Source organism: Diuraphis noxia, unplaced genomic scaffold (genome assembly GCF_037042655.1).
Source record: "Diuraphis noxia isolate RWA-SAM2 unplaced genomic scaffold, SU_Dnox_SAM2 contig0004, whole genome shotgun sequence".
Taxonomy (NCBI): Eukaryota; Metazoa; Arthropoda; class Insecta; order Hemiptera; family Aphididae; genus Diuraphis; species Diuraphis noxia.
This window is the reverse complement of record NW_028301714.1, coordinates 14,928,678-14,956,075: the sequence shown is the minus strand read 5'-3', so window position 1 is coordinate 14,956,075 and position 27,398 is coordinate 14,928,678. Positions and strand designations below refer to the sequence as shown.

At 32.3% G+C, this 27,398-nt stretch overlaps 3 protein-coding genes across 6 annotated transcripts in view; 2 read left to right on the top strand and 1 right to left on the bottom strand.

Annotated features, from left to right (window-relative positions):
* ec (ubiquitin specific peptidase echinus) overlaps nucleotides 1–15,665 on the top strand; it is a 39,067-nt gene extending 23,402 nt beyond the window's left edge. Inside the window, exons 1-12 of one of the 4 annotated variants that reach the window (XM_089225697.1) lie at nucleotides 2,273–2,608; nucleotides 4,988–5,080; nucleotides 8,737–8,871; nucleotides 8,936–9,100; nucleotides 9,180–9,308; nucleotides 9,373–9,702; nucleotides 9,791–10,051; nucleotides 10,119–10,372; nucleotides 10,457–10,586; nucleotides 10,648–10,714; nucleotides 10,781–11,029; nucleotides 11,097–15,665. In XM_089225697.1, coding sequence (XP_089081823.1) covers nucleotides 2,462–2,608; nucleotides 4,988–5,080; nucleotides 8,737–8,871; nucleotides 8,936–9,100; nucleotides 9,180–9,308; nucleotides 9,373–9,702; nucleotides 9,791–10,051; nucleotides 10,119–10,372; nucleotides 10,457–10,586; nucleotides 10,648–10,714; nucleotides 10,781–11,029; nucleotides 11,097–15,064 — 5,928 coding nt within the window. In that variant the 5' untranslated portion in view covers nucleotides 2,273–2,461 and the 3' untranslated portion in view covers nucleotides 15,065–15,665. Of the gene's footprint in view, nucleotides 1–2,272; nucleotides 2,609–4,987; nucleotides 5,081–8,736; nucleotides 8,872–8,935; nucleotides 9,101–9,179; nucleotides 9,309–9,372; nucleotides 9,703–9,790; nucleotides 10,052–10,118; nucleotides 10,373–10,438; nucleotides 10,587–10,647; nucleotides 10,715–10,780; nucleotides 11,030–11,096 lie in introns of those variants that run through there. The other 3 variants (XM_089225696.1, XM_015509513.2, XM_089225698.1) reach the window with 3 other exon arrangements.
* A 3,498-nt stretch (nucleotides 15,666–19,163) lies between these two features.
* On the top strand, nucleotides 19,164–23,476 carry LOC107162565 (MSL complex subunit 3-like). The gene is made up of 11 exons (XM_015509520.2): nucleotides 19,164–19,469; nucleotides 19,540–19,608; nucleotides 19,666–19,775; nucleotides 19,836–20,076; nucleotides 20,167–20,312; nucleotides 20,467–20,619; nucleotides 20,689–20,765; nucleotides 20,836–20,905; nucleotides 20,970–21,139; nucleotides 21,396–21,480; nucleotides 22,895–23,476. The coding sequence occupies exons 1-11, from the start codon at nucleotides 19,365–19,367 to the stop codon at nucleotides 23,010–23,012; spliced, it is 1,344 nt and encodes a 447-aa protein (XP_015365006.1). The 5' UTR covers nucleotides 19,164–19,364; the 3' UTR covers nucleotides 23,013–23,476.
* Nucleotides 22,616–23,963, bottom strand: LOC107162566 (vacuolar ATPase assembly protein VMA22-like). Its single transcript, XM_089226920.1, has one exon. The coding sequence runs from the start codon at nucleotides 23,961–23,963 to the stop codon at nucleotides 23,499–23,501; it is 465 nt and encodes a 154-aa protein (XP_089083046.1). The 3' UTR covers nucleotides 22,616–23,498.
* Nucleotides 23,964–27,398: the final 3,435 nt, after the last annotated feature.

Below are 27,398 nucleotides of genomic sequence, written 5' to 3'. Positions count from 1 at the left end.
GTATTATACTATACAAACAATACACTACACAAGTATTGTAAATTTGGGGTTGGAAGCGATTTTTCAAGCCCCAGCTATACTGTGAAAGTTTGGTTTTCGTAGTCGTCGACGTCTTCGTGTCTGAAACTAAATAGGTATATTATTCTATAATTGTTTTCCCGTTTGTTGTGTGGGAAAAAGTAAACAATTAAACATAGTTACTCTGCACAGCGACAGCGGTTTGTGCGGGAGTACAACTATACCTATGCAGTTCTACATCAGCACAAAGTGCGTATTACAGTCATGGCGGGATTTCAAGTCTACGTCGCGACGTGGTCGTGGGGGCGGAAAAGACGGTCCTCCAAGATGCAAAGACTCGGAGAACAATGGCCCTCGTAGTAGTCTAACCTGCCTCCGACCCGACGACGATATTATGTTGTGCCCGTTCGTTTTCTTAGCCGCCGCGTTGTTTTGATGGCGGGATATTGTATTATTTATTTTTTACTATAACGACGATGTTTATTACCTGCGCGCGAGAGATCAACACAATCTCTCCGGGCCCGAGACGTAGTGCGCGCGCGCCGCGCATGCATTATTATTATTACTATTATTATTATACTCTACTACATTATAGTAAAAGTCGTAGTAAATCCCCTGCGGGTCCCGAAAACCGGTTTCTCGCCATCGCGCCCGCCGACCGGCCAGGGTTGCCAACGTGCACGGTTTCTCGGCGCCAAATCCAAGGACAGCACGGCATGGTCGGCCGTCATCGCCAACAACGTGTACCCATATAGCTGATACCTACAATAATATTATTACATTGGTACACTCCCGTATTCGCAATTATAATAGTTAGTATATTATTGTTTATTTTTTTTTTTGTCAAATTCTAGGCCATGGTGTCAGTAGATTAACGCACGGAGTCATTATATTATTACATTTTAAACTCGATCGATTTGGCGGGCTCCGAGAGAGGCGTGAGTGGCGTAATATTTTAGAAGAATAGTTTGCAATTACTGACAAAACAGAAAAAAAATGTAATCCGAATTCAGTTGACGGTTATTATGTTCATCATAATGATTCTTTTCAAACTTAGGAATTTAGATTGTATTATGTATTTTACCATTACATGGTAATAATATATTATATGTATTGCACTACGTAAAAATAATAATAAATTGACAATATTATAATTATTATAATAGTTTAGTTATAAGAAATGTCGAACAACAATTAGTCATCGATCAACAATACTCGCTTATAATCGTAAAACATATAAAGTTTTCATAATTGATTCGTTGACTATTGTGGTATTTTACTATTTTATGTCTACTCTAGAAATGTTAAGAGTTTAATTATTGCACGACGCTAATGGGAGTTAAAGTGCTACTGAGTGTATTTAATATTAGTGTATCGCTCTTGAAATGTTTTCATCGCACATAGGAACATTAAGAACCACTTGATCTTTAGGAATACCATATAAGCTCATAGGTACTTGTATAAAACTTACGAAACGCTTTCTAGGACCAGGATCACGATGTAACGAAAATAATAAACTTAAAAAATATATTAACATTTGTGTATATTTTATGTATATAATAAATAATGGTAAATGTAAATTGACGTATTTTGACGGCAGGTGGAGTTGGGTCTTATCGTTTTGTTTATATTTTTCGTCTTGTATAAAATCTGTAAACGTGCCGTGAAGTATGTTTTCGGTCATATAGAGTGACAATAAATTGATAAACAGACGATAAATCGTATAGCGAGCACCGTATACGATAAACCAAAGTGTACAAGGAATTGCTGGAAAAATTGCTTATACGTGCGTTATTGATGCGATCGTCGGAGATAAGTAAGTTCTACCACACCGAGACAGCATCAAATTACACGAATAGAGTCCGTGTGTATAATATTATGAACTACCTCGGCTAATATAATATATTATGTAAAAAAAAATGTACCGTAGACATATAAATGTTGTAATGTTATAAGAACAACGCCTTAGAAGAAGACGGAGAGACAGTGATAATATGATATTATTATTACTATTATTATTATGTTCCATGGTGTTTCTTGCACAGGTGGGATGGATGAGGCAGTGTCGTTCGGCACTCGGTGGCCAGCACCGACGCTGTCCGACACTGCCGCCAACCCCGCCGCCGCCATCCCCGCCAGCAAACGCTCTGCACCGGAGTACAATTCCACCGACTGCCTATTCGTGTGTATGCGAGGCGGTCCATCCATCCATCGGCGGCGGCGCGCACCTGTGCGCCGCTGTTACCTGTTACCCGTCGCTGCACCACCAGTCTATTGTCATGTCGGTTTCGGTCCGGTCCCGTTTGCTCGCCGCGCAACGCGTCCCGTCTTACCACAGACGATCCTTTTCGATCACGGCATCGTTATAATATTATTCGTTTTGCGCTTTTTTGTCGATAAATTATAGTAATTAATTATTCTGCAATAAAAACAATAATTTTTAATGAACGCAAACGCAGTGATGTCAGTTGAAGTTCGTCGCGAAAACATGGAACATAGTATGCCGCCGCCACCTCAACCCCCGCAGCGTCGACCACCACCACCCGCCAATAGGCCGTACAAGAGACGAGCCCTGTTTCAAATCACCAAGGTAAGAGACTATACGCGGACGACGCTCACTACCCCTCCGGGCCCTCCTCCGAAGCATCGGTCACTACACTCTCGGACGATGCCACCGCCGCCGCCGCCGCCGCCGCCCGCCATTTTGAACACACGCGATTGATTTTTTTCGCTATCGATACCTCTTTCGCGAATTTATTCTCGATTGAGAATTTATTTTTATCCGTCCACACAAGTCTTCACGCTCGTCCTTGCCTATTTCTTTACGAAATCAGATTTGTTATCTTTCTATCCGTCTGTCCATGACTACTATCAGGTTTACACTACCTATATACGATGTGTAAATTGAATTGAATTAAAATCCACTGTCCAGTCTAGGTTTTCCCTCTTGTTATTATTATTGTACCATACCATACTTTACCATTTATTGACTTGTTTTTGAGAATTACCATAAGATCACAAAAAACGTATTGAGTTACTTGTAAATAAAGTAATTCGATTCGTGACGTTTTTAAATAGTTATGAACTCAATGCTACTAGACGTTCGGGTATATGATCGTAATCGTTAACAATAAATATGTTTTTCATCGAATATGTTTTGAGATATTATCGACTCTATTCTGTATTGTATTGAAGTACATATGACAGATAGTTTCATTAGTGCACTTTGTCAGTTGACTATTATTCGAAATCGTCTAATTTTTTTGCGAGATTGTTCGACTAGACCGCGTAGGCGTACTATACGTCTATAGTCTATACCCCAAGTATATACATTAGACATATCTCGACAATGCATAAAAACTGCTATTGGCACTAATATTATTACTTCACGTTAGTATCAAATATAATCGCATAAAAAATTGAAAAGCATTTATTATAAGATAACTATTGACGTACTATAATAATATGATGTAACATGTAACACGATTATTAGGTGCATATTGCATACATTATGATATACAGGCACGCATGCACGCCTACGTTTCTGAATTTATATTTTATAATCGCGATAAGAACGAAATCAACGCTTTATATGTTATTAGATACTTATTACTTAGTAAAAATTAATTGAAATAGCGCGCGATATATTACTGCAGTTGCGAACAATGTGTAATTAATTTGTGTTCGTAATGAAATACTTTATGGCAGTATGTATTGATAATAATATATACCTATTTATCAGAATGTATCGAATAAAAAAAAAAATCAATTTCCTATTTTAGATAGCTAGGTACTAGGTATATATTATATTGGATGATCTACGATACTATAGTCTATATAATGTAATGGTGTAACGTCGTATTATCCGTGACCGATACAAGTGTCTCCGGGCCAATGCGCTACCGCTCGCAGCGGCGACGTACCTTTATACCGATTCTCCGTTTTTCCCTTTTTATTGTCTCGTGTAGGAAGAGAATCATGATCTTCTAACGGTCACGATTATCGTAGACTCAAACATTCGTGTTGATCACCATACGGACATTTGATAGGAACAAAATAGTAGCGAGATTTGGATAAATCGTCGGTGTTGTTTTCGTTGCCGCCGTGAAAGTACGTATTAAATAATAATTCCAGATGACTAGATGAGTAATAACATTTATTATATGAACTGCTTGTTTAAATTTATAATAATATGTAGTACGGGGATATACTTACAACGAAATGAGTAATATCGAAAACAACACGTTTATAAATCGTGTACGGTAAAAATTGTTGAATATTCGAAGGTATAATATAGACAGTGAAGAATACTAGTCTGAGGGAGTCTGCACCGGTAGACAGTCTCGTATATATTTTATTATAATAATATGTGACTCATGCTCGGTTGACTTGTCAGTTTTGTTTCGAAGGGGACCTGTTGACTAATACAAGTCACAAACTCACAACCCTAACAGTTCATTTCGTATATACATTATTGTTACGGTGCACAGGTGTCCGTGAAATCATAATGACAGTTTACCGTGACCACGGGGGCATGATGATTCTCCCCTCACAATATTCTATAATAAATACAGAATACTAATCCTAGTAGGTATATATATACGTATATAATTAACCGGATGATTGATGGCCTATAATTTTGAATGTCATTGGAACTCAATCAATGTAAAACATTAATTTAATGTGATTGCTTTTCTGAAGTAAGGGGTCAGCACTGAAATGTGAACTTGTATGGTTTTTATATATACAGTGTAAATACTGTGATGCTCAACAGCAGTATCCTACAATAGGTACTTATATGTTACACGCACTTCTAGGTTAGATCTATTTAGTCTAATAACACCTATTTGAGTATCGTTTGTATAATATGAATATGCGATGGATAATTTTAGTATATAAATAAACGTATAAATTTATTTGTTTGGTTACTTGTCATTTATTTACATATCGTGATAATGTATTGTTCCAGGTGTTATGGCATTTAGACATATTCAGACGGAGCTTCAGAGAGCTGTACGGGCACGCTTGCATGGAAGAGTCATGTATATTTTGTGCCCTAAAGGTAAGAAGAAATAACATTCGTAATTTAGAGAAATATAGTCAATTGACACAATATCATGGTTTCTATTCCAATTCGCGTATTATCGTCGGTCTTCAACGTCTTGTCATGCGGTGTGTTGTGTATATATAAAATATAAATATATATATATACATTATACACCGTACACTAAATGTTATACGTATCGTAGAACATATGATATACAGACGATACAGTATTATATAGTTTAAACGTTAAATTTCACTTTGATTTCAATGTATTATATTATTTTTTTTTACTTCACGCGATAGACACATTATCACAGTAGCCCGCTGAGGTCTACTCTATATAGACTATAGCATATATATATATATAAATACATATTGGTGCCGAATGCCAACCGATGTACATTCCTTTGGGTAAAAACGATACGTAGGTACCTAGTTATTTAGTATAACGCGATTCGATGTTTTGTGTGGTCAAAAACATTGGTACAAAACATACGATCTGTGATGCGTATTAATATAAAACCCGGATTCTACTATAAGTATTTTCACGTATAAAAGCCCAAAGTTGTAACAACAATTTACTGGGCCCTTTCAACCGGCGAATACATTTTACATAAGTAAAACCGATATCACTACGACAGACGTTTCGGCGGACTCCAATCACATACCACATATACGATGATATAATATTCGTTTGTCGTAAATTTGTCTGATAATAAATAATAATATTGTATTTCACACCATTTCGCCCCTCTTATTGTGTATTTGTATTGTGCGAAGAGATCGAGTCGCGTCAACGGTTTTCGACGTTGTTATTCGGATGGACGCTTTTTTATTGATTGTCTTTACTCCGTAGTGTTTTTTGCGCAATTTAACGTATCATTTACGATATTTTGTATTACATCCAAATTTATCATCGCCTCTGCAGATTCTGTAGCAATAGCCAGTAGCTAAAACGATTTAAGATTATAAATCTTAAGCCATGCTAGGTACCAGCTAGCTTTATGCATAAATATTAGGTACCTAAACCAGGCGACACTCGTGTAAACGATAGAGGCATACACACGTTTCACGCATACACCAATAATATCTATGCTTACGATAGGCCCCAAGATGTTGGTGTTACGCCTACTCGGTAGTACTGGTTTTAGACGTGGCACGGTTTTTAATTATTTTTTTTTTTTGGAGAACCGGTCGTCGACAATCGAGTTTCCCGCGATCCCCTTCACCCTCTAAGCATGTGCATACCACCTTAGGCGCGCGAAGAGCCTACGAGAAAACTGAGATAAATAAATACGGCGTTTAATTAGAGTACGTATACAGATATATGAACATTTTATATATATATTATATATAGATATTGGTGTACCTACGACGTACATTGTACGTGCGGCGACTCACAATATGTACTTCGACGACAATGGCCGCTTGATTTGACGTCTTCGAAAAGCGTATATAATGTATATATATATATATATGTATAATAGAGATCGATGAATCTTCAGAATGACGATGATAAATGATCTCCTGATATTGATGAGATGGCGTTGTGGTATTGGTATACTTGATAGTATCTCTATATACAAGCGCGTATATACGATTTTCGTTTCTTGCGTACAATGTAATATTTTATTATTATTATTATTATTTTTCGAATGATTAATTGATCGCACTAACCGCGGAATTTTAAAGAATATTGTATTATTAATATTGGATTGGGGGATCGGGCGCATGCAGAAAATGTTTATTAGGTACAATGTTTATTAAGTCCTAAAACAACAATTCGTGTACCTCATATTTCGGAGAGATAATTTGACCTACACAATAATGTTTAAAGATATAATAGTATATAAAAAAAATCCCTATGTAACCGGTCGGTTAAGTCGAATGTGTGTTAAACCTTGTAAAAGTCGTACGGGTTTATACGAAAGGTTAAAGAACGAGATATTATAGTATTATAATTTATAATATTATTTTATTGTATTTACCTATGTATACATCTTTGGTCGTAAAACATTGAATAAAAATTTCGCATAATTATGAGGTATTATTTAAGATTGTATTATTCGTAGTTTACATGTGTTACCAAATCTATGCTGTTTTCGTTGAAAAAATAATTAATCCGTCTTTGCATATGCGTTTAGTTTAATAAACTCGACTAGGTATGTGACTTTAAAATTGTTTTTATTACACGAACAATAGGTTTAATGTACTCGTATTATTTTTGCTTTTGTTAAAAATAGTAATGTATATACTAACTAGATTTTCTTTTAATGGGTTTTTTTTATGGATATCATTAATTTTGATACTTTAAAACATTAATTTTGATACTTGCGTTAAAAACTTATTATATTTACAAAAAAAATCCAGATAACAAATATTAATGAAAAAACACGCGTGTTGTAGAAACGCATGACTCGTCAAATAATTTCAAAGAAATCTTTTAGTCAGCTATATATTATATACCGTGTATCTACAGCTTCGTAGTAGTTATATATTTTATAAAATTTCACAGGTTTTATCAGCATTCTAAACAAACCTTGATGTTTATTATGCAATACAGTGTTTTAACGTACCTAATAATATAATAATATATTATACAATCGAATTTTATTATATTATATGTTCTAGTTTTAATCGTAGCGAAGTAATTTTTTTTTATAAGTCCTATGATTTGGTTCGATTGTTGTACCTATTCATACCTTTATATTTTTTTATTTGTCTTTATATCCAATAACGGATTTTCTAATTCGCTATTCATCTGTAATGGGTAAACTGGGTAAAGCTAGTTCGACCATAATGACGTTGATAATATATTTATGTATGTTGTATATACATAATTAAAGGATCACTTTCTCGTTATTTTATATTTATTTTTTGCTTTGCGTTTTTACAATTCATCAGTGAGATACAGTTAATACAAAAGATTGTGGGTGGAAAGAAGGTTCACTAGAAAAGTCATACGAATCGTGACAAACTTATTTCGCAACAACTATTACAAATCGTTTTTGTTATTAATCATACGGCATACCCTGAGGGCTATTCATTTAGTAGAATTTAATCTAAATCTTTCATAAAATATCATAAATAAAAATACAAAATATATCTTTGTTATAAATGTATAGTAATATCTCCGTAACCTCTATAATCTCTGCTTCAGAAAAGGTTGTAATTAAAGCCAAAAAAATTGATCATGGGAAAGTCGTTATGGAAGTATATAAGATAACAACCGGATATCTTATTGTTTAAAAACTCTCACAGTAGTTTGCATAGGGCAGTGACTCATTCAATCGTACGAATAAAATTATACCTTTTGGTAGGAAACCGACGAAATTAAACAACTTGTTGTCTATGAGGCACAGTTACCTCAGTAGTAGTACTCTTATGTTTTATGTAATAAAAACTATATTGAATTTTGATGTTATAATGTTAACAATAAAAATAGTGGTAAAAAAGGGGATAAGTGGGATATATTCACTGACATTTTTTTTTCAAAAGCTGATAACCATGAATTATAATTTTAATAATCAAATAGCACATTTAAAGAATCAGCCATATCCCCCTTTGACCAAATCATTTGACCGTTTCTGAATAATAAATACCTATTGTAATACTACCTAATATTAATAATAAACTTTAGGTTATTCAAACAATTAATTTTTATGATTTCAGGAATTATTCACGGCGCTTGGCTCCAGTCAAGAAACAGCTTTGCCTCCTGACGCACTGAGGAAAGCTCTTGCTCAATCATTTTACGACCAAAGAAGATTCCAATTAGGTTTCATGGATGATGCAGCAGAATGCTTTGTATGTGTTTAATATTATACCTACTAGATAAAACTTAAGAAACACTAACGTTTTGTTGTTACAGGAAAACATATTATTACGAATACATTACCATATAGCCAACGAAGAAGCTGAAGACATGTGTAATGCAAAACATTGTATATCTCATCAAAAGTTTGCAATGACATTAGTTGAACAAAGTGTATGTGGTGCTTGTGGAGCTACCTCAGAACCCCTACCTTTCACTCAGGTTTGTAAAACTTGTAATTATTTTGTAATACTTTGCTATTTAGTGTATAAATTATCTATATCTGTTTTATTTTATTTAGATGGTTCATTATGTATCCGCATCTGCATTAACTGCTCAAGTTAAACAATTTCCTTCAACCGGTCAAGCTGATCTATTTGGACAACTATTGAAGAAAGCTGGCGGAATGGGAGATATTAGAGATTGCCCAGTAAGCTAACATGAAATAATTATTTATAAAAACAATTTTCTTTAAAATGCATTATTTTTTTCAGAGTGCTTGTGGTGCTAAAATACAAATAAGAAGAACACTAATGAACAGGCCTGAAATAGTTTCAGTAGGTATTGTTTGGGATTCTGACAGACCTACGTTAGACCATATAATGGCTCTTTTAAGTACACTGCGAACTTCATTACGTTTATGTGATGTATTTCACGGATCATTCGACTTACCAAATGGAAGTATGCCCCTACAACATCAATTAGTCGGAGTTGTGACATATTACGGAAAACATTATTCTACATTTTTTTATCATACAAAACTAAAAATATGGATATATTTTGATGATGCTAATGTTCGAGAAATTGGTCCTAGATGGGAACAGGTAAATTCAATAATATTTAGAAAAACATTCATTATTTTGTTAAATATATTATTAAATACTAATGTATTGTATTTATTTTACTATTCAGGTAGTAGAGAAATGTAAGCGAGGGAGATACCAACCTCTTCTGCTATTATTTGCTTCACCTGAAGGTGAACCCGTTAATGCAACAACGGCACCAAAATCTATAACAAAAGCAACCAAACTTTCGTTTTGTACCAATACTATTCAGAGTTTGTCTCAGGGTCGTAGGTCTCTTACACCAAATCCAGAAAAACCTTTATCAAATCAAGGCCATAGGAGAGCTGTCACTCCAAATCCAGATCCAATAATTGCATTAGCTAAACCAGTAAGTTAAGATATACTCACCTAACCTTACTGTTAAAATTAAACTCAACAAAAATTATTAATTACAGGGTTTAAATGGTTCAATAAACGAGTATCAAAACTTGGCTCATTATCAAACAGTTATAATGGCTAAAGCTGCAGAAATGTATACAAATGATGATTTAAATGATCAACCCGGTTCACCAAAATCCGTGGCATCTAAATGTGAACTAGTAAGAAGAGATTCTGGAAATTGGAGTGGTGATAGGAATAGTGCTTCATCGTCATCATCTACTTCATTAGAAAATCCTTATCAATATTTTGTTGGGAAAATCCAAAACAGGTATGTATAATTAATAATGGTGAAAATCAATTTTCACTAATCAAAATATCATTAAATTATTAACAGGACTGGAAATGGTTTTAGTGGTGTCCCTCGAAGCCCAAACAAGCCAAAAGATTATACAATGAATCAATTTGATTTAGGATATGACTCCTATTCATTGTCTTCTAATGATAGTTTGCCTTTGCAACAGAATCTCAAGCATAACCTACAGGTAGTAATTGAAACAAAATATACTAGTAATATAGTCAATAATATATGTGTTTTCTTTTCAGCTTGCTCAAATACCGGAAGGACATCAAACTTCTCATACATCATTAAAAAACGGTTCCAAAAATTCTGGTATGTAATAACATAAATAATTATTTTTTTAAACAAGATGTTATACTGATATATGTATATTTTTAGCAGTTGATGAAGTTGAAAGGCTGTGTGCTGAAGCTGATCAGTTATTGGGTAAATCTGAAGCTACTGAAGATTTAGTTATGGCGTTATCTTTGTGTAATTTAGCTGCTGGTAAAGCTAGAGCTGCAATGGATGCTCCATATAGTAATCCCCAAGTTGCTAGCTTTGCGAGAATGAAACATAACACTTGCGTAATGAGAGCGCGCAGCTTACACAAGCGACTTGAAGAACCTCTTCACTCTACAAATAAACGTATGTAGATTTGTTATAATTAAAAAAAAAAAAAAAGATTTTATAATTATAGTTAATTGAATTTTAGATGGTGAAGGAAGACACAGTCGAGAAGGAAGTAGCTGCAGCAACAGAGGATCTCAAATATCACATAGCCGGCAAAATTCTAAAGACAAAACAATTCAGCACTCAAAGCAAAATAGCAAAGAATTACTTGACATATCACTTCAGTTATCATCTTTGCACAATCCCTCTGTAGATAAATCTGTAAAAAATATTGAAATTTATGCTACATTACCGAAGAATAAAAAAGGATTATTATCTCGGTCATCCAATAAAACAAAACAAGTAATGGAAGATGAAGAATACATGATGTATGAAAGACCTAGTAGAAGCTTACAAACTAAAAGTAAAGTTAATAAAAAAGATGGAGAAAAGAGAGCAAGGAGTGAGGAACGAGGTACTAAAAATACTAAAGAATTCTTGTCAAACTCTCTGACAAAAGAAACAAAGAAACCTAAAGTTGAGGATAACAAGCAAGGTAAAAAACAACACAAAATAAGGAGAAAATTGCTAATGGGTGGTTTAATTAAAAGAAAAAATAGAAGTATGCCTGATTTACGAGAAGATGAATTGCAGATAAAAGATCCACCCAAAGAAAAAATTGTATCTAAAGATGACTCCATGGTGGACTCAATAAGTAGCCAAAACAATCTAAGTGGATATTTGTCTGAAGGTCATCTAGAAAGTACAGGAAATGCTAATTTATTGCGAAGTAAGCTAATGAGAAAGAGTTTCTACACTAACAAATTCCTTCATTTCGCCAAAGTACCACCACCACCACCAATGCGTACATCTTCTCAGTTGAGTAAAGCAGAAAGTAATCAACAACAGAATGATTGGGGTTCAGAGCCTCAATCTTTACCATACATCCATCCTCGTAAAGAAGATGTGACTTACGCTAACGGGGGTATGTTACTTGACAAAGATAACAAAAATATTATGATCACTCAAGCTCAAGTCCATCACAATCCGGAACAAAATGTTGTTGTAAACAATGTCGATGATCTTGGGTTTCCATTACCGCCTTATCCAAGTCCATTAAATTCTGTATGCCATTCAAGACAACCTAGTGAAGAATTTCCGCCACCACCACCCCCTGCACAACCAATTGATGAAGTTGATGGGGCTTGTCCAGCTATATCCACAGAACAAACGAACAAATTAGAAACAAATGAAGAAAACAACTGGGTCAAAGAGTTACAGTCAAAGCAAGCCATGTGGTGTGGTAATGATCAAGTCAGTCAAGATTTAGAGTCCAAATCAATTGTAAAAGATTTGAAAAATAAATTTGAACAAAAGAGCATTATTGATAATTTAATAACACATGCAATTAATAACTTACCAGCAGACAGTGTTTGTGAAATAGTCGATGACGAAGAAAAGAAAATTGAAAAAGAGCTTAAGGGTGCATTAAGCAAAACTTCATTTGATAATTGCGAATCAAAAAGAAAATTAGGAAAAAAGAAAAACGTTACATTTTGTGAACAAGTTGTTTTAGTTGCTACTGCAGAAGAAGATGAAGTAGATAGCTATATACCAAATCCTATTTTGGAAAGAGTTCTTAGATCAGTACTCCACAAAGATATTCCTATTGAACCAAATAGGGAAGTAACAAAATCTGTGATTCCGTTGAAACGAAACGACTCTGGTCAATTCAACCGTAGCAATATATCATTAAAATCTTGTTATGAGAATAACAATGTCGAAGAAAAATCCAATGTAGAAGGTAAAGAAGAGTTACCACCAAAAACTTATCGTATGTCTCCTGTGCAACAATTGCCTCAAACACTATCTTCCATGGCGGTACAACCCAAACTAAAAGCACCTCTTCCAGAACAAATTCAAAAACCTATGGAATCTGTAAAAAATTACCGTATGTCACCAATTCAACAGTCGACGAGCCTTAACCAATCTCCATTGACACAACAAAAATTTAAATCTCCTTCTACTTCACAAATAGCAAATGGAATGTCAAATTTGTCGATAAACTCAATGGAGAGTATTCAGTCGGTTCAAAATCAATCATCAACCACTCATAGGTTTTATTCCAATAATCAACAAAATAACAGTTACCCTCAACAGTATCAAAGTCTTTCGCACATGGGACATCAAAAACCGTTTTTAAACAATGAACCCCATTCACTCAACTATCAATCGATGAATGAGAACAAATCAAGTTGCTCGCCTGTAAACTGTAGATCAAATCAGTCTTCTCTAGAGAGGAATCAAACGATCAGACAATCGAATAATGGTGTTCCGTCGAATTGTTATCCACAACAATCGCCTGTTGAAGGCAGGAACGGTCATTTTAGATACAACGGTGACAGCCAGACACAACTACGGCTTCACGGGAATCAAACCTCAAATTCGGAAACAAATACTCACCAGTATCAAACCAATCCAGGATCCCCTAGAACATCTTACCCACAGAATAATGCCCGTTATAGTGATTCAAACGTTGAACCAGGCAGTCAATATCAAAATAACAACGAAAACAGACCGTACAACAACCACGGTCAAATTCCTCTATACCAATGTCAACCGCTCGATAGGTTGAACAGCAATAACAACAATGTTAGTCATACGACTGACAACCGGACGTGTTATCCCCAACAACCCAGTCCTGTTCAATCACAACACAACAATCTCAATGTCAATAACATCGGTCGGCACCAATCAAGTCCTACGACTATTTGTAACGACAACGGTAATAGAACTACCTACGGGCAGACGCAACAGAATCAATTCGACAGATTGAGCTCTTCGATTAATTGTAGCGACAAGTCCGCGATCAACCAACACCATCATCATAATCAACAACTACAACAACAGCAGCAGCAACAGTATCAACAACAACAGCAACAGCAACAGTTTATAGACAGGCTCAACGTCACAAGTGGCGAAAACAACAACAAAACAAGTTACCTACAACAGGGAGTGTCTGCTAACCAAGCTCAGCAGTTGGAAAGAATGGCCCAGCATTACGAAAACAAGACTGGTGGATACATTCAACAAGGTCTAACCACAACGAATCTGTTGCCCCAGCAGCAACAACAGTTCGGCGGTGCAGCGGGAGACAACTATAACAACAACAACAACAACAAGACTGGCAGTAATCAATCGCAGCAACCGTCAGTACAACAGTGTTCGCCGGGCTACGCGCACTCCGAATTGAGGACGCCGACTGGGTACCCGATGTCGCAGTCCGACAACAGACCCGCACAGGCCCTTCCGGCCGGGTACCCCCGGAACTCGGTGGATGTGAAACCTGGTCCACACTCGCCTGGCGTGTTGCTTAGGCAACGCAGCATGGTCAACGGTTTCCATTCGATGCCGTACACCCGACAACCCGTGGACACCGTGGCCCACCTACCGCCGGCGCATCCGAAAAAGGACGCCGTGCAGCCGACCAACGGTTTCACGAGGTCGCCCTCCGAGTCTGCGCACGGCTCATCGTCGTCACTGGACCGGAACAAGCAGCTCCATCAGCAGTACGGTGGCCAGCTAGACGGTACAACGCCATCGCTCCAGTCGCCGTCAAAGGTCCGCCCGGTCAACTCGTCGCCATCGTCGCCGTCGTCATCCCCCTCAGCGGTGTCGGCGGTACAGAGGACCAACACGGTCCGCAGGCCAATGACCGTTTACGAGCCGCAACAGTTACCGCCTTACCAGCACCCGCCGGTCCCGGTGGCGTTCAAACAGCAACAGCAACAGTTGCAGCAGCCGTGCAGGCCCAACGGCCAGCCCAGGTCCACGACGCCCAACGGCAACGGGGCAGCCGCCAACGATCCGGGCCGGTATGCCGTTTATCAGCAGCCACCGTCACCCCGGTTGCAGGATAAAAGCACCAACGGCATGATGAACGGCATGCCCAGGCCGTCGCCATGCAACCTGTGCCGCAAGAAGGCAGTCAACCACCCGTCCATTTACTGTTCGGACTGCGATTTTTATATGTCAAGGTTCAAGCCCAAGGCTCAATCGACTACGTGCTAACATGATATAATATTATGATATATATATATACGTACTGTTTTTGCGAATATCCGTTATGCAGCACGTGATCTCTTCAATTTTGTATCTGTGATATACAATACAGTTAATTAGTAATCATTTTATTATAGGTACATTATTAAGTTTCTGATGTTATTTCGTATTGGTATACGAGTAGTTGTAAAATGCTATAATTTGAGTTTTATCATTGTAAGTGGTTAGGTATTATACCTAATTTATTTTTATTTATAATTTTTGGTTTGTACCATGCATTCCATGAATGATTGAAAATTGTTTTTGAAAAACATTATGATTTTTTTTTTCATTTATAAGATATTATATTATATTATCGTTATTTTATATTAAATGATCTCAATACCATATTGTAATAAACATTTTAATGATTAAATGTGTAATATCGTAAAGATGACATTTTAGATATAAAAACATAATTGTAATTTTTGCCATGTTCGATTTATAGAATTTAATATTAATATTAATATAAGCCCACCTCTTTCATCTGTGTATTTATTGTTTAAGATTATTTTTTACTTAAATTATAGCGAATTTGAAAGAATAAAATATATATTTTAATAAATTATGATATACTTGTATTTTTTAATATATTTAAAACAAGAAAATTAAAATGACATAATATATTCTAAATTAAATTAAATGAAAAATGTTACCGATACCATTGAAAAACAATATTGTAAGCATAGTTTAAAAAAAAATCCTTGAATAATAATAATAGTAGTTTCCTTAAATGTCCGTATAATATTATGCGTACCGATGATATGTTTCTAGTCAATATACAATATGCATATTATCAGTGGTGTACTTAGGGGTTTTAGTGGGTAATACAATACCTCCCCCCTAAAATATTTTTTTTTATATAGGCCACTGCATATTACTATAAACTATATAATCAAATACTCAAACAAAATAACAACAATTTGAAGAAAAATTGTTAAGATACCTAAGTAAGATACCTTTGATTCTTAAACAGATATCGCGGATATTATGTGAAAAATTAAACTTAATATAATTATAAAAACAAATGTTAGATAAGCATTTTTGAAACTATGGTAAAATGCATTTTAAATACGAATATATAAATAATGAAAACTTAAAACTTCATGAAAAATAATATTTTTAAATACTTCATAAAAATAGAATCCAGGATAGAGTTTGAATGTATTATATAATGCTATAAAAATATTCCAAATACTTTAAAAAGTATTTTTTGTTTTAAATATTAAGAAAACTAAATCCCCATCATACTTTTATCTATGGGAAAATTTGAAGATTTTGATAATATTAAAACATATAGTATTTGTATACCAGGTGATTCTTTTATCATGACAAGTGACAACTCAATACTTCAAAAGTATTAATGTATTTTATAAAACAAAATTTTTAATATAAATATTACTATTTTTTTATTCTTTAATGATTTTGAGTTTTTAATTACTTTTCTTTACTTAAAGAACATAGAGTTTTATTATCATAATCCAAAATAGAATCATGTCTTAGTTGTATACATTCACAAAAGTAGAATTTACGACGAGTAGTATATGAGTTATAAATATTTAATGTTTAGATGGACGGGGTAGTGTTAAACTTTAAAATTTACATAAATACTGTTATAACTTATAAACTACTCCTAAATTTTAAAATAACAATATTTTTCTTTCAAAGATTAAATTAAAACTGTAAGTTACCATTCAAAAAAGTTATAAAAATGAAACAATTTTTAAGGATATACAACACAATATTATTGTACAATAAATACTAACATTAATACTTTTTGAAATAATAAGCTGTTCATGATAAAAGAATTACACTATATATTGTATAAATAAAATATATTGGGAAGTAAACTACTGTGATAATTTATACTATTTTTTATAGTATAGCGATAGATGTTTAAATAAATAATTGCATTTCGAATACTTTTGTTTAGAACTCTATCCAAATTCGTACCTATAGTACCTATTAAATTTTTAAATCTTAAAAAAAGTAGAAAATAGCAAAAGTGTATCAAATATATTACCCGAATTATTTTGAAAATTATATCATGTATTGATGCTTAAAAAATCCGTACAAATAAGTATTTTATAAACATTTTTAGACTTTCAGATTTAATTTTTAATCGACAAAAATCAATTTCTTTAAAAAATATCGAGCTATAAAAATAGTTTTATTGCCGTTATTCAAAATTATTCAAAATTATTACATAAAATACTGGAAAGTTTACAGTTATAGTACAATATTTATATATTAAAAACGATATTTGGTTGATCCAATGAATTTCGTTCGATATTTAATATTTCGACTACCGAGTGTTGAATGACGAAGATACAAATATAGGTAGGTACCATTTAAATGTTAAGCATTCATTGCGTATAGGTATAGTCAAAGATGTACTAACCAACTAACCTCGAAAAATAAATATAAGTTGTAAGCCCTACCCATACCCACCCATACCTTTCCATCCATAAGGGTGCATATTTTAACAAATAATTTAACATATAATACTTAACTTTTTACATAGTTATATCTAAGTAGGAAGGAAATATTATAAAATATAAGTTATACATTTATAATCAATGGTACCACGCTAGTTAGCTGGAACTACTACAATTTACGTGAAACATCGTTTACTCGCTAAAATAAATCATTACGGCGGGCCCATCATTAATTAGAATGTGAATTTTAAAAACTGCACCGTTAGTCCTTATATATCCTTATTATATTCAGTGCCGGATCTAGAGGGGGTGCATACTGCATATTGCATTAGGGCTTCAAGACCAAGGTTGTATTAGGGGCCTACATTTTTAACTTGGTAAATTAATTAACAATTAACACTATAGGATGATTGATTGATCATAAAACACTCATTATTTCAAAAAGTATTGACTTCTTCAAAATATTTATTTACATGGTTTCAAGTTATTAAAAAACCAACGTTTTTATTAAAAAATTATATTTTTAAATATTTTTTAAGTTTTTTACTTTTTTGAATGACAAAATAGAGTTTTAATTTCATATTCCAAAGCAGAATATTTTTCTAAGTATTTTGATACATAGAAATCGAATTTGGGGCTAGTAGTTTATGAGTTATAAGTATTTGAAGTTTAGACAAGCGGAGTAGTGGACAAACATTTTGCGGGGTACCAAACGGGATAACCCCGTACCACTCCACTCTGCCGATCTAAACTTTAAATACTTATAACTCATAAACTACTAGCCCCAAATTCGATTTTTATATATCAAAATACTTAGAAAAATATTCTGCTTTGGAATATGAAATTTAAACTCTATGTTGTCATCCAAAAAGTAAAAAACATAAAAAATGATAAGGATAAAAAATATTTAAAAATATAATTTTTTAACAAAAACGTTGGCTTTTAACAACTCGAAACCATGTAAAAAAATATTTTGAAAAAAGTCAATACTGAAATAATAATCAATAATAATGAGTGTTGTTTGATAAATCAATCACTCTGTATAATTGATCAAATTATTTTTAGATGTTACCGACAGTGACAACCATTTATTTTGAACATTTGGACGATTTTAATTTTAGATATTACATTATTTACATTAGACGTGTTGTTACTTGTTACTTGTTAGTTAGTTCTTATAATAAATTATTCATAGTTAGGTTAATGATAGCAATACAACATTTAAAAACGCCGAACTTAATACCTAATCTATTCATCTTTTAGGTATTTAGATAGATGCCTAATAAACAATACACCTATACGTATTTAAAGTTGAATATTTTAATGAAGATCTAACCGGAAGTTTCGGAGTAGATATAGGAAGCAATAAGTCAATAACAAATTTCGTCAGCTGGAGACATTAGAGCTTCGGTCTGACCAAAAATTGTACGGCGATTTCCAAATTTTTATTACTTCCAATGTATTTTGTCATGGTTTCTTAAAAGATAGATATTAATTAATCCATAGACCTTATTCTAAATCTATGATAAATTCATTGTTCCAAATTCAATAACAAAACGTTTTGTTAGTGGTCACACCGAATGGCGTCCTTGATAAGTGATAGTAGCGCGTAGTGATAAGAAATTGGTGTTTTCAAAAAACGAGTTGATACTGTTTTAGTGTTTTACTTCTAAAATAAAATCCTGATAAATTGTAATTCGTATTGAATTTGTGTGTCATTGTTTCAAATAGTTAATACTTATATTGATTTATATCGAACATTATGGTGACAGTGTAAGAGAAATTCCGCTTAGTCCTCGTTGACTTCGTTGTGGCAATGTCGATCGTTAACAATGGCTGCAAAAAAAGTATTGACTAAATGCAAATTTGAAGAAGGCGAAAAAGTACTGTGCTACGAACCAGACCCTGCGAAAACGAAAGTCCTTTACGACTCTAAAGTAATCAAATACTCACGTACCACTCCACTCGCAGCGTTTTAATTAATCATTTTCATTTCTTTGCATTTAGGTTTTAAAAGTAGTACCTGAAAAAGATGAGCAAGGTCGCAAATTCTGCAAATTTCTCATTCATTTTCAAGTAAGTTTAATATACTTTTGAAATTTCTACTAGTAAAAATGTAAATGCATTTTTTAGGGATGGAATTCCACATGGGATAGATATGTAACTGATGAGTTCATACTGAAAGATACAGAAGAAAATCGCAAACTTCAAAAAGAACTGGCCGAAGAAGCTCAGCTTACGCCGTAAGTATTGTATTATAACTGAAAAAAACCGAAAAAGTTAAAACGATTCTATTGTTTCAGTGGTGGAAATTTGTACAGAAAAGAACGGAAGAAAAGAGTAATTAAGCCCGAACCCAAACCTTTAGTAATAGAGCCAGCTATAATTGCCATAGATGATAAGTCTATGGTGGAAGACGAAAATGTACCAGTACCTATTGATACAATACTATTACCTAAAAGAAGGTTACCAGACCTTGAATTTCCAGATAATTTAAAATTCCATACTGGATATAATTGTTATTTAGTACACGAAAAGAATACAGTAAGAAATAAATAAATAAATAATTATTAAGTTAAGCCAGATATTTTCTAAGACTGTTATTTTATTATTATCCAATTAATATGATTCTAGTTGGTTCAGTTACCTTGTCAACCTAATGTGGTTACATTACTTGAAAGTTACCTTAGGTATTTAGCAAGAAATAACTTCAGTGACAATAAAGCAACCAAAAAAAAACGTCAACCTGAAGTACTTGACAAAAGACAACTAGAAAAACGGTTTGTTTATATTTTTTAGTATTAAATAAATTGTTACATAATACTTATTTACACCTAATTTATTGTCCTTTGGCATTTTCATTTTTAACTCCCGTTTATTGTAGTTACCTGTACAAAATTAAATTAATAATTATGTTTTTTTAAATTTATTTAGTTACATAATTTGTGTAGAAGTATTAGATGGTCTGAGGATTTGTTTTAACACTTTCTTATTCAGAAAGTTGTTAGTAAATGAAGACGAACAAGCCCAATATTATGAAGCATTAAAAGTGACTATCCAACCACCTGTAAACAATACTATTTCACAGTATGATTAAATAATCATTATTTTTACTTTTTTTCATTTATTTATTAAATTATTTTATCATTTTTTAAGAAATTGTGAACAAAATCATGATAATGAACCAAATGACGAAGAATTAGAAAGCCACGAAAACAAAAATAATGTCAAAGGTAAAATAATAAAATTTACTTTATTTTCAATTAAATATCTTGATATTAAAAGTTTTACTTAAATTATTAGTTAAACGGGAAAACACACGTAGTTCAACAAGTCAATATGCTAGTTCTCAACAGACTTGTTCAGATTGCAGGTATTTTATAGAATTTTATATTTTGTTCCAAATTTTTACTTAACTAATGTGATATTATTTGCAGTTTAACAAAATCTCAATGTTCAAAAATTGTGAAAGACACATTTGAAAAAGCTCGCGATGAGTATGTATCGAAAGCAGACTCTTGGAAAGCTGTTCCTGATAGTGCTTACGATGAAGAAATAAAACAGCCAGCTGTTGTATATGGTGTATACCATCTTTTAAGGCTTTTGGGTATTCATACAAAAATTAATATTAAATTACATTTAAAATGTATTTTAGGATGTTTTTAAAACTTATTTTTACACATTTCTATCAATTCAATGCACAATGTGAATATTATTGACATAAATTGTTTCTGTATTTATAAAATTGTTTATAAAGTAATAGATTTAAAATTTGAATATTTGAGTTGATTGCTAATGACAAATGTTACTAAAATATGTTTTGATTTTGTTTAGAAAAGTATATATTTTCTTTTAATTTATAGAAAAATTGCCAAAAATATTAGCAAACACTGAAGTGGACGGTGAAAAACTTTCAATTGTGTATTCATACAGTAATGGACTATTGAAGTAAATATAATTAGTTATTTAAATAATATAAATATTAAAGTTAACTTTTGTGCTGTTTTTACTGTAAGCTGTGCACAAATGTGTACCTTACTATAATCTTGAAAAAAATGAAAAAATGTACATTTCATTTTAAAAAACTATTTTTCATATGAATTTATTGATTGTTAGATTCATAATATTTGTTAAACATTTGACAAAAAAAACGCGTAATTTAAAATAAAATACATAATATAATTTTTTTTAATGATAAAAAAAAATATTTTTCTAATAGCAATTCAATTTGTTTTACTTATGGAGCATGATACATAACACCTAAATGGAAACTGCACAGATATTTCTTAGCCTTGACTGATTCAATAACTATTAACAATGAATAGTAGTGATATTATTATTTGGGATTTGATGTTATGTGAAGGCCTTAGTCATTTTATTTAACAACAATGTTGAATTAATTTAGTTCAGTTGGTTTCACAATTTATTTATCCACTACATGACATATAGTGAATCAATAATTATTTAACTTTGGTTTATATTTTTTTCCTAAAACTCCCTTATTTCTAGTTTTAATAGATTAATATTTCGCTCAAAATTTATTTGTTTTTCTGTAAATATTTAATTTTTCTTAGAACATATATCAAGGCTGTCAATACTGCTGTATACCATATTATTTTGTGTGTTGCTGGTAGACTGGTTAATATTTATTGTTCATTTATTTAAGAGGACGCCACACAATTATTGTCAGCAAATCACGTTTAGCTCTGTTGGTTAAAAAATAAGAGTGAATAGACCTATAATAAAACTTAATGTTTAGAACATTATCTGTGTTTGTACGTGGTTTTTTTTTTTGATATCTAGTTCAATTTTGTAGCAAGTTATGCATATATAAAAAAGTGTAAATTAAAAATGCTCATTACTCCCATATGAACTAAGATATTGTAAAATAATACCATACCAACACAGATAATATTCTTACCATCAAGTTTCATAATAGATCAATTTACTCAAATTTTCAAGGTAACGGAATTAAGACAGATGCAACAATTATGTGTGTCCTCTTAAAGCATATTGGAACATTGTTTCTTAAAATCAAAATCAATAAATTATGGTATCAACTTTTTAAAATAAATCATAAAAATTCAAAGAAAATGTGTTTGTATTAATATTTAATTGTCTATTAATTTTTAATTTTTATAATTGATTAGTTTATATTTTACCAATACTATATACAATATTAAGTCGTAATATGATAATATTTGACAGTTTTGGGTAGTTTCTTAATGTCATCAGTAAAGTGACATCACATTGAACTTTTCATGTGTTAGTTAATACTTCGAGTAAAGTCATTGAGTTATGTAGTGATGTGTAATATGATTGTGCTAAATATAAGGTAATATATTTACATTTATTTGTATAGGTACCTTTCAACTCAAACTCATTTGTTTGGGATGCAGTATTATGTGAAAAACGAGATGGACAATACAATAAAATCAAGTGCTCCTATTCGAAATCACAGAAATCATAAGAATATTTAAGTTGTTTAAAGGCACCCTTTATATATATATATGTAATGTACAGAGAATAGATACATTTAATAACCATCAATTATTTATAAAATTATAAGTTAAAGTATTTTAACTTATCTCTTTTTTAGCATGTATCATGAGGAATTTCAAAAACTTTTCTTTTTGTTGTATACGTACAAGAAGTTTTATCATGATTGACTATTTGACTATCAAGTGTGTGGTAAAAATATCTAAAGATATTGATAAAAATGCAATTTAATGTATTTTTAAAGAATAATTGATGGTTAATAAATAATGAAGATCACCTTTACCTTATACCTAACCAATTATTAAAGTTTAAACTTACACATTTATTGTTATTGTTTAGGTTAAATTACTCATTTATCTTTTTTTTTAATTTAAAAACATTTTTCATTTATTTGTATTAAAAAAGAAAAAAAAATATCAACAAATATATAATATTGTGTGAGGAATTAGATAATGTTTGTTTAGTTTTCATTTATTAACTATTTTTGTCATCTGATTTCTCGCGTTCTTTAATGATGAATAATTTTCTTGAATTTTTTCCATCTCTGCTTTTATGATAGCGGCTTCAACTGTGGACTCTAAGCATTTGCAGAAGCCTTCTTGAGCCTTGCGTAAACTACCCGGAACGAGAACGCCAAAACGTTTGATGGGATCGTCTCCAGTGTCATTGCTAGCTAAATGGATCGCATTAGTGTCCTTCTCACGCACTACTGTCGAGCGAGCAGTGTAAGGACCGGACGTTGGCAGCTGTAGGTCAGACACGTTACGGTGGCCCATCACGTACCTACTTTTGGCTAGGTGCACGCATCCATCACGCAAACAATGTTCCAGTCGACCGATACACGAACAATATTCGTCCATTAATTGTACCATTTGTACACAAATCTCATCCAATTCGTCGTCGACTTGCTTTGCCGTCCGTTCGAGACCCATTGCAATGATTTTTTGGTCTCGTTACAGGTACGATATTATTTGGGCGTCGATGACGGATCGATTGCTTGACGTCACGATTAGCATCGATTTTTACATGATATAATTGTATTATAGCACAGAACAATAGTTTTATTATGAACCATAGAACAGTATACTTATGGACTACTTAAATATTAAAATTGTTCACGTCTTCACTCTTCACAATCCGTGATTTTATAAAGAAAAAAATTTGGCAATTCGGCGAGATAAGACGACGATAACTCCACCCGTGATATTTATTGTGATAACACATCGTGATATATATAATCAATAAACCACTATAGAGAATACTCTAAAAAAATATCTCGACATCTTCTCCAGTTCCCTACATCGTACAATAAACCAAATAAACGCAGGGCCAGATTTAAGAAGGGGGCCCTACAAGATTCAATTAATAAGAGGCCCCCACAAAATGATAACCTTTTTTTTTAATTTTTCTAGTAATTAGCAAATAAATGATTTAGATAAGAAATTAATATCATGATGAGGGGATGGGGATACCCATCAGTAATATAATTTTAAAGTTTTAAAGCATGTAAATCAACTAAAAATTCTTATATTTTAACCTTATGTGGGCTCTGGGGCCTCCACAACCATAAATCTTATAATATATAATATTATGTGTATCGTGATGAACTATTATTATTATCTAAAGATTACAGTCGAGCCTTATACAATGGATACTTTGGCCGTCCATCTGTCTACGTTCAGTAAAATTACTATTCCCAAATCTCGACCATCAAAACCATTCCTCAAGCTGAACAACTGTTGTAATGCGATAATTATATGTTCGTACGTTTCGTCGTGGATATTAAAAATTAAAAATCATTAACTCTCTTTTCATTATCTTCGTCTCCTTTTTCAATACATTCCTCACAACTATAAACAAAAGTGACATCTTCATCTTGAGTCTTGAGATGATGTAGTATAATAATAATAATACCCACAAGCGGCGGCGCTCAAGTTTTTCTCTAAATTGTGATTCCACTTGGCGCTACCTACTGAATACTATTGTTGAAACATCTTGATTTTTAGAAAATAAAAAAACTCATAATAATCGGAGTATTGTGTTATGAACTCATGTGTATAATATTATAAATTATTAGTGTAATAACTTTGTAAGGTACAACCATTATTCATATTTCATAATATAATCTTAAATCTTACGCCTAAGAATTCTAAATTAGTAGTTTGTAGTTACTAAAAATTACTACTAGATGGCGCGGTACAATCACTGTGGACTCGGCACGATACCTTGGTTGGCAATTGGCATGGTGGAATAATAATTGTCGGATGGTTAAATCCACGACATAATTCTCTACATCGTGGCTTAATTTGATATGTTAAATGGAAATTAAAAAGTCACAATGTGACTGTTAAACTGCTTTGAACTTTGAAGTGCAAGTAATCTTCATGAAACAAAAATATAACAATCCAAATAGTACCTACAAATAGGTATGTACTACGTATTAACAAAATAAAATACTTTTTATTACATTTACCAATTTAAGTAAATTTCCAATGAACATTATAAGTAAACAAATAAATTAGTATTATTTACTAACAATTTAACAAAACTTTTCGCATACATTATACGCACGGACTAAGATAAATTTTATAATATTTTATAATATTTTATAATATTAATCTTAGTCCGTGATTATACGTAAATATGTAGAGATGTATTAAACTGTGTAACCTATAATCCCTAATAATCTATGTATAATTTTTTTTTGTATTATTCATTAATCATAATATACGATAACGAATTGTGCATTTACCAATAATTGTTAACAATTATAACTATGGTAAGGGCTTATCCAGGTCCGTAGATACGGTGAGCATGATGTGTTGTTGCCCTTCTTAAATCTAATCGTTGTCCCCTTTAAAAATATTAGAAATTAATATTGTTTTTATATATAATTCCCCCTTAAGTGGTTGGCCCCACCTGAGATTTGGTCTGTCTACGGACCTGGGCTCTGTCTGGCGTATATTCATAATTGGACATATTTGTATTGAATTATCTAAAATTTTTACAAAATATCTTAGTATATTAGACTATATTATATAATATACAAACACCAAACACATACAATAATACTTATACTTATACAGTTAGGTATACAATATGTTTAGTGTACACAATTGAATGTACCTATAGCACAATAATTAATAATTAACTACAGAATAACTACTCGCAAGTCGCAGTAATGGGTGGTAGCAAACGACAAACTTATCATTTATAATTTGTCGTTTATCGTTTGCTGGTAAAAATTGCTGGACAAATTCGTGTGTGTGTGTGTTAATAATAAAGACGATATTAATATCGTAATTAATATTAAAAATGACGGAATTGTCACTTAAAAATCAATTTAAGTACCTACTGTCCATCAATGAATTTTACTTTTACCGTGTGGTGAAAAAATATACTATACAATTTATTTTTATCATAAGAATAAGTCAAGACATTTTTTGACCAAATTACATAAAAATACGGTCTTGTGTTCATTTCATCACGTTTTATGTTACTCATAAATATAAAATATTCCTTCTCGTTTCACTGCCCCCCACCCACTATAGTTAACTGGTAAGCTTTAGACCTTAGCGGGATTACCTGTATATTGGAGTGCGTCATGTATTCGGCAAATTATATTCGTGTAACACATTTTGGTTACCTAGGTATTATGTTGTATAGAGTTTTAAATTTTATTCAGTTTTTTGTACAGTCATATCTCTCAAGTGCCATTAAAAAAAAGTTTCCTTCACAAGTTAATCGTGCACTTAATGCATGCAAAAATTCTCTTTTCTTACCATGTGCCAAAAAAATGTACTATTGTTTTAGTTAATTGTCTCCGTGCTATAGTTAATAGATTATAAATATCTTATTTAATAAAAGAAAAAATGATACTAGGTACTTAATACCATTAATTAAATATTTAATCAATGTTAATACTTAGGTATATAATTTCAATACTTAACAAAAATCATTGATACGGGTTTACGTGTAATGTGTTATTTAATCACGATCAGTATATTCTCACATTTTATCGCTTACAAGTATTATGGACTGTCAAGTACAGGAGGCTGCAGGTGCAAACTAAAGGTATATAGGACTATATCGTCGCCATCATGCCAAAACTGGCCAAGTGTTTTATTGTAGTTTTGAGAAAAGGTAATTTGAATGTTTAATATCGATTTAAAAATCCAAAACTTAATTAATGTTTACAAACCTAATATCAATAAAACCGGAATAATATACTTACCATTATTGTACTAAATTTTAAATCATAATGTTTGGTTAAATTAGTAAATCGTAAATTTACCAACTTAAAATTTTAGTAAAAAGTGATCATGTGACAATGTTTCACTTGAACACAGTAAAAAGTGACCAAGTAA

Bases quoted from the DNA above. Each gene is read 5' to 3' on its own strand.
- LOC107162566 (XM_089226920.1), bottom strand. From the start codon at position 23,963: ATGGGTCTCGAACGGACGGCAAAGCAAGTCGACGACGAATTGGATGAG.
- LOC107162565 (XM_015509520.2), top strand. From the start codon at position 19,365: ATGGCTGCAAAAAAAGTATTGACTAAATGCAAATTTGAAGAAGGCGAA. The intron at 19,470-19,539 runs GTAATCAAATAC...CTTTGCATTTAG, and splicing joins AAGTCCTTTACGACTCTAAA to GTTTTAAAAGTAGTACCTGA. The intron at 21,481-22,894 runs GTAAATATAATT...TTATTTGTATAG, and splicing joins TACAGTAATGGACTATTGAA to GTACCTTTCAACTCAAACTC.